The sequence below is a fragment of the Strongylocentrotus purpuratus genome, unplaced genomic scaffold, assembly GCF_000002235.5.
Source record: "Strongylocentrotus purpuratus isolate Spur 01 unplaced genomic scaffold, Spur_5.0 spur5_scaffold_1, whole genome shotgun sequence".
Classification (NCBI taxonomy): Eukaryota; Metazoa; Echinodermata; class Echinoidea; order Camarodonta; family Strongylocentrotidae; genus Strongylocentrotus; species Strongylocentrotus purpuratus.
In genome coordinates, this window is record NW_022145594.1 from 29,271,063 (window position 1) to 29,283,719 (window position 12,657).

At 39.4% G+C, this 12,657-nt stretch overlaps 1 protein-coding gene across 1 annotated transcript in view; it reads right to left on the minus strand.

The window, feature by feature from the left end:
• LOC594022 (short transient receptor potential channel 4) overlaps nt 1–12,281 on the minus strand; it is a 47,573-nt gene extending 35,292 nt beyond the window's left edge. Inside the window, exon 1 of the mRNA XM_030977999.1 lies at nt 11,810–12,281. Coding sequence (XP_030833859.1) covers nt 11,810–12,020 — 211 coding nt within the window. The 5' untranslated portion in view covers nt 12,021–12,281. The remainder of the gene's footprint in view (nt 1–11,809) is intronic.
• Nucleotides 12,282–12,657: the final 376 nt, after the last annotated feature.

Sequence of the window (12,657 nt, forward strand, 5' to 3'; positions counted from 1 at the left end):
AATGGGCATTAACATTTTCCAGACCATTGGTTTAATTACGTTTAACATTGAAGCTGTTGCCCTTTGTATATACATGAACTTGAAATAATAAGTAGCCTTGAAAGTGTCGCAATAAATCATGTGTGAGTGAGCTTGAAGTTTAATGGTGTAGGTTTGTTTGAAATTGTATAGCCTTTACTCTGTTTTTAATGAGATATATCTCCAATCAAATCAAATCAAACTGAGTGATGTTATCGTACAACTAAACAATATCAATCTTCTGTTCTCCTAAATAAGCCCGGGAAACTTGAAAATTGCATTACAATGTGAATTCATTGTCAGTGAAAATGTAATACAATACACGACAATGGGCAAATAATTGTTTCCAGACCAATGATTTAAGTAAGAAGAACTTACATTTTATATTGAAACTGTTGCTGTTGTATATACATCAGGCGCGAATCCAGGATTTCTCATGGGGGGGGGGGGGGGGGGGAGGGGGGCATAATTTGAAATTATGCGAGCCAAATATTGGTTCGTAATGGTGACCAGCAGTGACGTAATTGGGGGTGGGTGGGTGCAGGGAGGGGCGAGTTTCCCACTCCCTCCTCCGCGAAACGCGGAAGCTTTGACATTTCAATAAATTATTAGAGAAAGAAGACGATTTGTTATACCGTTCCCAAAAAATAATCCTCGTCTGAATTGAGTTTTCCCCCTCCCGCGCTAAGCGGAAGCTTACGTTTCATTAAATCATTAGAGAAAGAAGACGATTTGTTGTGTCGTTATCCCCTTTTTTTCTTTTCTTCTTCCTCTTTTTTCCTTTCTTGTATCTCCTCTTTTCCTTTTTTCTTTCCCTTTCCTTCCTTCCCTTTTATTTTTTGATTGGGGGGGGGGGGCAACAGCCTGGGAGGCAAGTCCTTTTGCCCCCCGCCCCCCGATCTACTTCTTCCCTCTTTTCTTTTCTTCTTCCTCTTCTTTTTTCCCTTTCTCTCCTCTTTCCCTTTCCCTTCTTTCCTTCTCTCTCTCTCTCTCCCTTTTTTTTTTGCGGGGGGGGGGGGGGGGGGGGGCTAGGCTCGCTCGGCCCCCCCCCCCCCTGGATCCGCGCCTGTCATCATGATCCAGTCCATTACTTATCATTACGACGATTCCTAAACCTCTGAGTGTGCACAAATTCGGGTGTGCTATATATACGACTAACCTTTGCGAATCGCTTTCAGTTTATATCACAATGCATTTGCAGAGAAAGAGAACGCTCCAAAGTTCAGTTATATACAGTTGATTAGATGCAGTAGCCCGGTTAACACATTCACATTGCGTGCATATTCTTTTCTAAAAGAAGGTTGTTCTTGACAAGTTATCTGTGTAGACTGGATTTCAAGTATCGTAGTTTATTAATTAAAAACAGGTTGATGGAATATCAAACACGTCACTAGGTCCCCATGAATAAAACATCCATCAATTTGAATATGTTAGTAAACCGGTCGTTTTATGCAGTATGACCTTTTGAAGATGGTACATATGAAGACGAACAAGGTTTCATTTGTATCTTCAAGATTGGGGCTTTGAATAAATTGAGCAGGCACAATGGTCCTTAAACCCGAAAGGAGGGGGAGACCTTAACAAAGGGACGCCTTAGTAGTATAGGGACACCTTAGCACTAAAATTGATTCCCTTAATAAACCCATTGGTTACTGCTTCATAACGTGTCCCATAGTTTTAATGCAGGAACCGCCAACCTCCAGGAGGCAAAGGGCTACCATCTTCGAAATAGAAGGTTCTTGTCATGGAATAACTGTATAAAGAAAAGGAGTGATGACCCACAACGGTTGATTTCTGTAGTACATGGGCATGATAAAGCAGGGCTCCCACTTAGCCGAGTTCAATGAGTTGTATTAGCGAGTTATGGCGAGTTGTGGTGAGTTGCCTAAAAGAGGCACTCGCAATAACTCGCGAATAATTCGGTATGGCTTAGCGTAACTATTTACAACATTCCACGACTCTCCTCGAAGTCGCGAGCAGTTCCAAAATTTGGAACAAACAGGAACATGTTCAAAAAAATTCCCCGATTCGTTGCAATTCGAGGTGAACTCGCCTACACTCGTAAAATACACGCATTACTTTTAACAAGCTCGCGCTGCACTCTTCATAAGGTGGCGGAGTTGCTACGAGTATATTGAGTGTTAAGCAAGTTCACCTCGAGCTACAACGAATCAGCGAAAATTTTAAACATGTTCAAAATTGTCACTGATTCGTTGTTGCTCGAGGTGAATTCGTTGTTACTCGAGGTGAACTTGCTTACACTCGTAATATACTCGCATTACTCGTAACAAGCTTGCGCTGCACTTTTCATAAGGAGTCTCGTTGCTAGAGTGCAGCGCGAGCTTGTTACGAGTAATACGAGAATATTACGAGTGTAGGCGAGTTCACCTCGAATTACAACGAATATGGGGAAATTTTTGAACATGTTCCAAATTTTGGAACTGCTCGCGACTTCGAGGAGAGTCTTGAAATGTTGTAAAGAGTTACGCTAAGCCATACCGAATTGTTCGCGAGTTATTGCGAGTGCCTCTTTGAGGCAACTCACCACAACTCGCCATAACTCGCTAATACAACTCGGCTAAGTGCAGGAGCCCTGCTAAGAGTCGATGCATACTGTGAGGTTCTTAGATGATCAAAATGAAAAGCTATACTGACTACATTTTGCTGAAACCGCACGCATAAATGATCATATAGTGCTCCACAAACGTTCAGGTAGTAGGAACTTTTAGATTTGCACGTCGACATAGTGGGCTGCTACGTGTGACGTCCTTTTAAAGGGATCGTTTAACAATGTTAAATCTGAGGTACACGGCCCTACGTGTTATCAGTGTCTGTGATATGGTGTAATATTGAAGCCCTAAAAAAAATTTCGCTTCAAAATGATCAAGAAGTGCCTCAAAAAAGTAAAAATCTTTGAGTGACCGGTTTTACCATACTCGTTTTCCCCAATAGACTGTAGTGTTATGAAAACCGTCAGGCGAACGGTTTTCAAAATTTGTAATTCCAATCATAAATATCTTGATAATCAGACAGACGATCGGCTTGTAAAAGTCACGGGGTTCCTGACTGACCTAAAGGTTTATAATTATCATTGCATCATGAGCTAAATCCAGAATTTTGTTTCAGAATCTGAGACAAAGTTACCGGATCCCTTTAAGGCACTGCAGTCCACTATGTCGACGTGCAAATCCAAAAGTCCCCATTATGAAGGTTTGGTTAAGCCTAATTTACGGATTTTTCTCGTCATATATCGAACATGAGAGACTTTAAAGAGCAACCGTTATCATGGGACATTCTATACTATGATATTCTTCCAAAAGGATTTAAAAAGTATGATGAATTTCCGTTCCGTTCATAGACTATCATTTGTTCTTTCTCTTTTAAAGGTAAAGACCAGCATTGGAAACGCCCCAATTTCAAAAAATGAAATGGAAGCTCTCATTACCAATTATGTGAAAGAATATGTTTTGACTAATACATGATGATAAAAAATTTGCCGGGAAACCGCCTACTAATTCATATATTTGGTAAATTTGTTTCTCTCATGGTCTGTGAGAGATATAGGGTAGTCCCATATACATCTTTCTGTGTGTAGTGCTTGTAACTTTACGAAGAATGGGCCAAATTTCTTATCATTTTGATGATTCCAGAACCTTGCAGATGCTAGATGCTAGATGATCAACCTTTTCTGATCGATTCCACAACGTTTCTTTCACAATGCAATCGCATGACCATAACTGGTCTTTACCTTTAAGCAAAACCTGAATTCAATGTACCAACGTAAGTTTGAACAAGGATTTGTCCTTCTATCTGTTTATATAGTGTACCTGTCACAATGCGTACTCTGCAAGCAAAGACTCCGATTTGACACTTAAAGTCCCTCTGCACTTATTTGGCATGGAGGGATTAGACCTCCCTGCAAGGTCACTGGCAGTTGGTTATATCATCAAATCAGCTCTCAATTAACATATGAAAAAGGCATCATGGGGATCAAAGGGTACCGTTTAGGATTGTTGGCTGTATAGAAGGCGCAGGTAAGTGTAAGTAGTGCAGTGGGGGCAGTGGGGCTTTAAAACATTGAGCCGAGCCTACCTCTGCCAGTCACAAGGTTGCAGGTTGGAACCGTGTCAAGTGTTCTTTGTGGATGGTTGATTTGAATGTGATTTTAATTCAGGCATGGTAGATTAACATGCACATAATAATAATAATAATAATAACTATTTCTTATATGGCGCTTTTAAGGAGGGCCCTATCAAAGCGCTTTACAGATATATATATTATTATCCCGGTCATCGGATTCAGGCTTACCCGCACACAATGTATGTACATTCTCCACTCCCTGGGGAGCATTCCAGCCAGGCGTCATTTTTACATGCGCACACTTGCTAATCTAAGCACATTAGCTTTCGAATCCTACCAGGTACCCATTTAACACCTGGGTGGAGAGTGGCAAGTGTAGATCAATGTCTTGCCAAAGGACATTAGTGCACATATTATTTTAAGTTTCAAGGTTTGATTTCAGAACATTACAGTGAGTTTTTGTAGGGAAAAAATAATATGGCGGCAACAACAAGCACAACACACCTGTGTCAGGAGCCGAAGCCGGAGTACATACCATATGCAGTAAACCGTGAAGTCTACATAATATTCTCACAGTTTAGGTATACTGTTAATACGCAAAACAAGTGACAATTGGTAGAAGTTATGACAAATACCAGGGCAGTGTTATGAATGGCATGCTCAGTCACTCTGGGGAAATCAGGCATTTATGGAAGTCCTTTTCAACATGACGCCGTGGTAACCTGCTCAATTTGGTTCAATAAGGCAAAGTGAGGCCGTTTCTGTTCCATTTATTCTATTTTCTCATTGTTCCACACCATAAAACACGGGTTGGCTCTGTAATAAAACCAGCATATCTGAATAGGAAAACGGAAACTAATTACACCCTAAGCGCTGCTCCTTTTCGTACTCGGTCAGTTAGAGTAATGAGGTAATAAGTGAGGCGAGGCGTTGACACTCTGATCGGCATAATAACACATTTACAGGGTACCCTTCCAATATTTTTAGCTGGTATCAACAAATATATTAAGCGGTTGAAATTTGTCAAACATCATACAACTACGTCAATTTGTGAACACACACACACCCTAACATGTACAGTATTATAAAGAACAAATTATTTGATTTTGATAATCCCCTGTCACGGCAGTATACAAACAATAATCAATTAAACAATTGAAATATAAATCCTTGAGATTTCTCTTCTTCGCCGTGACCGGTTTCAATTTTATTTTGTTCAGATAGTGAATTCAAAATTACAATATACAAACAAATGCCACACAACATAAGCAAACAATGGTTATAAGCACATTGCGCTGAAATGTCGCGTTGCTCGGTAACAGAATTATCTTATTATATTGTTATACTCGTACAAAATATATATGATATGACATTTAACGATATATGTATATATATAATTGTTGCTATGTTCATGATGCTCGACTATGATTGAGTGATATTAAGTTTGTATGACATGTATATATATTTGTTCATACAATGTATTTGTTTTTGTATGTGTTTGCACTTCAGAACCTGAAGAAGGCCTCACAAGCCGAAAGCTCGTAATAAAATTGTAAAGTACAGCTACGTCTCACGTTCCTAGACCATTTTCTTCACGCCTACATATTCTGGAACACCCGTTGTCATGTCAGAGTTGAGAATTCTCGCACATTATACAGTAACAACTAAATTATTCATACCCATATCAAGTTTTGTAATGTTTTAAGTATGTGAAACATTGTTTTGCCCTGATTTATGTTACTTGAGAATGAGACGTAGTAAGCTTACATCTAAAAGTATTCAACAAAGGCCCTTATTCAAGTATTCAACCGGTCCAACTTTCATTCTTGAGTTTAACGAAAAACGCAAATACATCACATTTACAAGGGGTATGATTAATTTAGTTGTTAACTGTATACATGCATATAATAGTCAAACCCGTCTATAAATATAAGGATATTCGGGCACCGCGTTGCCTGGAATTGTTCTGGTTCTACATTTTGCGAACGACTGAAGCAAGGGGGAAATTAGTCGGTTCACATCTCTTAATTTGATTTCGATATAATAATAATAATAATAATAATAATAATAATATCCTAATAGTCCACTCCAAATTTTATTAAACCGAAACGGAAATTCTTTTTGCCCAATTGATCGTGAGCCCGGCAGCCACTGAGCAGCGCCAGATCGACGTTGCTCTATCCCTTATTGTTGAACGCCAAACAAGGTAGCAACAACTCCCATCTTTTAACGTCTTTTGGTATGACGCGGCCGGGGTTCGAACCCACGACCTCACGGTTGTGAGGCGGACGCTCTACTGACTGAGCCATATATATATATATATATATTCTGGCACCGCGACGCCATAATATGGATGCATACAGACACCTCGCTGTCTAAAACTATCCCGACTCAAAATATTATGCGACGGGGAAAGAACAAATGCATTTTACTTTCTTTAAAATGTAATTCCTCATCAAAATAAACTTTTATATACGGACATCAAATTTACAAGGGGTTTAGATGGTTTAGTTGTTAACTGTATCTATTAGTAATTGTTTTACTTTTCACTGAGGAAAATCATTGGTGAGAAGATATAATTGATATTTGGTGAAGAATATATATAACAGGGGAACCCTTTTAACTAATATATTTAAAAATACTAAAATATATCAGTTGACAAATCTATTTGAGAAACCTTTACCCCAGAAGAGCATCAACTTATGGATGTAATTTGCGTCCTGGCAATTGTAGTAAGGATAGTAGCAGGTGAATGATATGCTACATCACCATACACACCTGGGAAGGAAGCATCCATAAATTTGAAACATTTACTTGATAAACGGCGGAGGTACGTCGCGTTATCTCAAAATGGCTCTACGCAGAGGACATTTGTTGCACGCAGGCACAGCGTCATTCCTTTACACGTAAAAATCCACGGCGCCCCCTTTTTGCGGCGGTTTACCACGTCATATCTGAAGGGGTGTTTTACAAGCTCTTCTTCGGAAAAAAGCTCGGGTGTGAAAGGTGTTTACGAACCAAAGGCCAAGGAAAATTACAAAGAGTGAGTTTGCCCTAGATGCGAAACGACGAAAACAATTTCAAGGACAATAACCGAAATAGAAAATAATTTCTCTGTAAAGAATTAACCCATATAATTGACCATGACCACCTACGTATTGTTAATAATAATAGATTTCAAACTGGTTGTGAAACGATGCGATAAATACCAATGGCCATAACCTTAATTCGAACAAGAGCGACTCTAGCTCTTTTGCAGGTACTACAGATACTATGCTAATAATTCTATGCGACTTGCATTCATCTAGTTAGAACTTCTTTTTGTTTGTATTTATCATTGCATTGCTTTCTTTTTCTTCATGTTAAGTTGGATCATCTACCAAGAGATTGTGTAGATATATTAAACTGTCTTATTATAATAACAAATATAATGAAAATACCAATAATAATGTCAGGCTTATAAGCGCATAATACGCTTAAAAAATAGCAAAAGAACAAACGTATATCTTATACAACATTTGGAATAGTGACAGCAACTTAATAACATCAGTCAAGAAAGTATGGCAATTCATGAAGATTATAAATGCAATACTTAATTGAAGAAGAACAAAAATCAAAAATTAGGATTTAAATTGTAACGTGATAAAATAAAACGTGAACTAATAACACAATGTCAATTGCAATTCAGTTACAAAAGGGAGGAAAACAAGGACGTTTTTACTTTTTAGAGACTGCTTAAGATTAGTGATGGAGGGTGCATCTCGGAGCTGAAGGAGAAGCGCATTCCATATAGCGAGGGTGCCAGGGTGCTGAAAGGAAGTTCCCCTAAGTATCTAGTGCTGATTCGGTGGCCCGAATTCACAAAGGAGGTTTGTCGACAAACCTAGGTTTATGTGCGTCATATGAAGCGTTTCAGACCAAAGTTCAAACAAATCTTGGTCTGAATTGCGTCAAAACGCGTCATAATTATCATATGTTATGACGCACATAAACCTTGGTTTTGTCTACAAACCTCCTTCGTGAATTCGGGCCTGGGAGTTTGGAGGAGATTCATATTTATGGAGCGTAGATTATTAACGTGGATATATAATTTGATGATGTCCGATAATTACGATGGAGCAGTATCGTTCGGAACCTTGAACACCAGCAACATCACCTTAAAGATAAAGTTGAGTTCTGGTCATGCGATTGCATTGTGAAAGAAACGGTGTGGAATCGACCAGAAAAGGTTGATCATATAGCATATAAGAATTTGTGTGTATTGCAAGGTTCTGGAATCATCAAAATGATAAGAAATTTGGCCAAGTCTTGGTAAAGTTACAAACACTGTTCACAGAAAGATGTATATGGGACTACACGAACACGTGGCGTAAAAATCCTACCCTGGATTTTTACGATGTGACATGACATATTTAGAATATGAAGGCATTTGAAGAGCCACGCTTTTCAGGGAAAATGTCTTATCTGATGTTCTTCAAAACTTGCATTATAAGAATGATAACGCTCACAAATTATTTTTCATCTCTTCCCAGAACTCAACCTTCTCTTTAAACTGGGGATGCGAAGGTGAATTGGCAGCCAGTGCAGATGTGTGAGAATAGAGGCGTAATGTGTTCATGTTTTCGGTCGTCCATGACAACCAAACCGTAATTTCCTTTAGCAGTTTAGTGTGTTTTATCCATGTTGTTGTCTTCACGATATTTGTAAGGAATCTTATACTGTTTTCTTGGACTTTGCAAGGTTTGCATTATGTAATTGGTCAAATAATCAAATCAATTTAATTTATTCAGGCTATGTGGCGTGACATTGAGAACTTGCAATGTGATTTGTACACTTAAAAAGGTAACTATAAGCATAGGTGTGCTGATGTATGACAACTCTATTCAGAATATATAAGGTACATACAAATGTATTCAATTGAATAAATAGAGCATAACAGATAACCAACGTGATAAAAAGGATTATTTTATTCACATGTCATTGTATCTGACCAAAATTGCATATAACTGTCGGGTGATATAGGTGTTAGGGGGTTACATCCCTTTTCGAGATGGTACATACAGGTAGACTGAGTGTGAAATGTCTATTAGACAATTTTCGTAATGGAATCAACGTGATATAATATGACCTTTGTTAAGTGCCATGTTACAAGTTATTCCATTCATCTGTTATGAACTAGCATACATTGATTGTTGCTAATCAGGAAAAACATTATGGCTTGTCCTACCAAACAACACAAAACAAATCGATGTTGATGATTGGCCTATTCTCTGAAATGATCGAGTAACTAGGGGCTTCATTTTTGTGCTTAGCAAAAGGCAATTGTGCCCCTCCCCACCCCCCCCCCATCTCGTACCGAATGGTGAACATAAGAGGAATGAGAACACAATTGAAGAAGAGGATGTAGAAAGAAGAAGAGTTGTCGTAGTTGGGTTAGAGCACTTGACTGGAAATACAAAGGTCGTGAGTTCGATCCCTGACACGGCAACAATATCTATTGGCAAGGCATTAATCTTTATATGCCACTCGACACCCAGGAGAGAAATTGGGAAATGTTAGGATGTCGAAAGCCTGTATGATAGTAATTGCCATATACCCTCACTGTGACCTTATGGTACATGTATATTCCCCCAGGGAGTGGAGATTGGGCACTGTGAGTCAGTGAATCCGAATATCGGGGTAATAACATCTGTAAAGCGCTTTGATCCCTAAAAAAGGGACATGCACGAATAAGTTAGGTGCCCCCCCCCAGGCCCCCACCTCAGCTTAGACAAGAAACAAATGACCAGCTTACGATCTGACTAGAACCCAAGCAATAATACTTTAGATGATTACAATTTTTTTTTAAATGGCAAGTTTTGTTTACTTTGAGCTGTGTTATTGTGTTCGCGGTTTCCTTTCGATATGCTGGCAAACAGCTTCGTACATGAAGGGTGAAATATTATCTGTTTTGAAATGGATGTACATTGACAACAACTTTGTCGGTATAGGTTACACCTGCAGCAGCGTACGTTTAAACTCCACGTTTGAACGGTTCTGCTATTTTCGCTGGAGGTTTGAGACTTAAAGGCAGGCTTTACTAATTCAGCCAGAAGGGATTAGACCACACAGCGAGCCAGCGAGGTCACTGTGACAGGTGGCTATCTCATTAACTCAGCTCTCATTTAACATAAGAAAGGGAGGATCGTGGGGACCAACAGGCACCGATTGGGGAATTTTTCTATATAGAGGGAGCAAGTAGCTACAAGTAGGACAGTGTGCCTTTAAAGCCCCATTGTCCTACTTTAGCTACTTGCTCCCTCTAAATAGAAAACTTCCCCAATTGGTGCATGTTGGTCCCCCATGATCCTCTTTTTCTTATGTTAGTTGAGAGCTGAGTTAATGAGATAGCCACCTGTCAGTGACCTCTCTGTGTGGTCTTATTCATTCTGGCCCAGTAGTATTGACGGTCTTTAAAGGCCTGAATTCACAAAGGAGGTTTGTCAACAAACCTTGGTTTTCGTGCGTCATATGATGCGTTTCGACGCGTTTTTAAAAAACCAGGTTTGTAAAAAAAAACGCGTAAAAACGCGTCATAAAAATTATGACGTACATAAACCTAGGTTTGTCGACAAACCTCCTTTGTGAATTCGGGCCAATAAGTCACATCATTGTCCAATTTTATAATATCACATCTTAATTATACAATATTGCCAATGCCTGAATAGACCCGTTTACTAATTCATATTTATGGACATTTCTTTCCAGAGTAGGATAAGTGACGAGGTGTTTAATTATTCTGTTATCAAAGAATAAACTACAATACTTGGAATCCAGTCTGCGAACTTTACTTGTTGCTATGTCGTGCAGGCATCAGAAAAGCTTTCAGGTTTTCAAGAAAAAGTATGTATAGAATTTGAATATGTTAGTAAACTGGTCTATTGGAATACCTCATTACAGTTTTAATTTGAATCATGTTTTTATGCCATTGTTTTTAACATCAAATTTATTTCAAATTCTCCATCTTACTCTTCTTCCTTTTGTTTTGTTCTGCTCCCTTTCTTCCTTTTCTAGTCTATCCTTTTCATTTCCTTGTTTGTTCCCCTTTACATTTCCCCGGCAAGGTCATTCTTCAATGATATTCTATTCGTATATCATTGTATTCTATGGTTCAAATGGTAGTTTATTGTATTTTTATGGAGGTTTTTTTTGTTAACCCTTATATTCAAAGCATTTTTAAAGCAAAGCAAAGCATCAACAAATTGTAATGCCACGATATTTCACAGACCCTGCCATGGGCACCGACATTCAAAATTTGTGGTAAGAAAATTACGGGGCGTCCTCCCACTCCTCCGTGTAGTAAAAGAAGTACTTATCAATAAACCCATAATATGGATTCGGCTGAGTGTTGCCAGAGAAGAAGAATATACCAATATTCGGATATGGAATTACGCAATTAATTTCGCTAATTGCCTCTCTCTCTCTCTCTCTCTCTCTCTCTTTCCCTCTCTCTCTTTCTCTCTCTCTTTCCATACATACATACCTTCTCATGTGGGACATTAATATTCTAACAAAATTGTCGTTCTACTTCTAACTTTTGAGAGATCGAGAAAAAAAGGGAAAAAAGATATGGAACAAAACAAAATTATACATCAAAACATTTACTTGTTTAGATTTCACAACATGGAATGTTCAATCTTGCAACTCTAGCGGTTTATAAGTAAAGGCTTACCGACATAGCCTTCCGTGACGGCTATCTGCAGTGCTGTATATCCTGAATCATTTCGGCCGTTGAGATTAATTCCAAGTTCAAGGCGGTTCTCCACCAGCGCTTTCAGTGTGGCGACTTCGCCGTTCGCAGCCGCCTGGAAAAACGCATCCTGCCCGCTGAGTGCCTCGCTGTCCTCCGATGGTTGAATAAGTTCGGCCTCTTCCACCTCCATAATCTCCCCGCTCCCCGCCCGACCAGTTCAGCTGTCCAACCGAGAAATATCCGTTTCTTTTTTTGCGTAGCCTCTTACTGCCTCTTTAATGTATGAAGTCAAAATGTGGCGCTGTTGAAGGCAAACGACATTAATATCATATGCGAGCCAATTGTGACACGAAACAGAATCTGGTCACAGGTTTCAGGCAGGTAGCGAACATTCTGAGCGAGTGCTAATGTTTGCCGTTCGGGTTCATCTGCGTGCGGTGAGATGCACTCATGCATAATCAAAGAAACACATAGCAAAAGACAAGCTTTTCATCAGCAAATCCAATTGAGAAAGATTACCACCGCGCTGGGAAGAAAACATATAATCGCCTGTACAGCCCCACTGCACTAGTTTGGCCAGGAGGGATTAGACCTCCCTGCATGGTCACTGACAGGTGGTTCCTGGGTGGTTATCTTATCAAATCAGCTCTTAATTAACATAAGAAAAAGGGGACCATGGGGGGACCAATGATCACGGCTTAGGCATTGTTTGCTATATAGTGGGAGCAAGAAGCTAGAAGTAGTGCAGTGGGCTTTAAGTTTGGACTGTAGCCGTTCTACATGGGTCGGGAAAGCCCCCAACCCCAATCCGGGCCCCTCCCCTCACA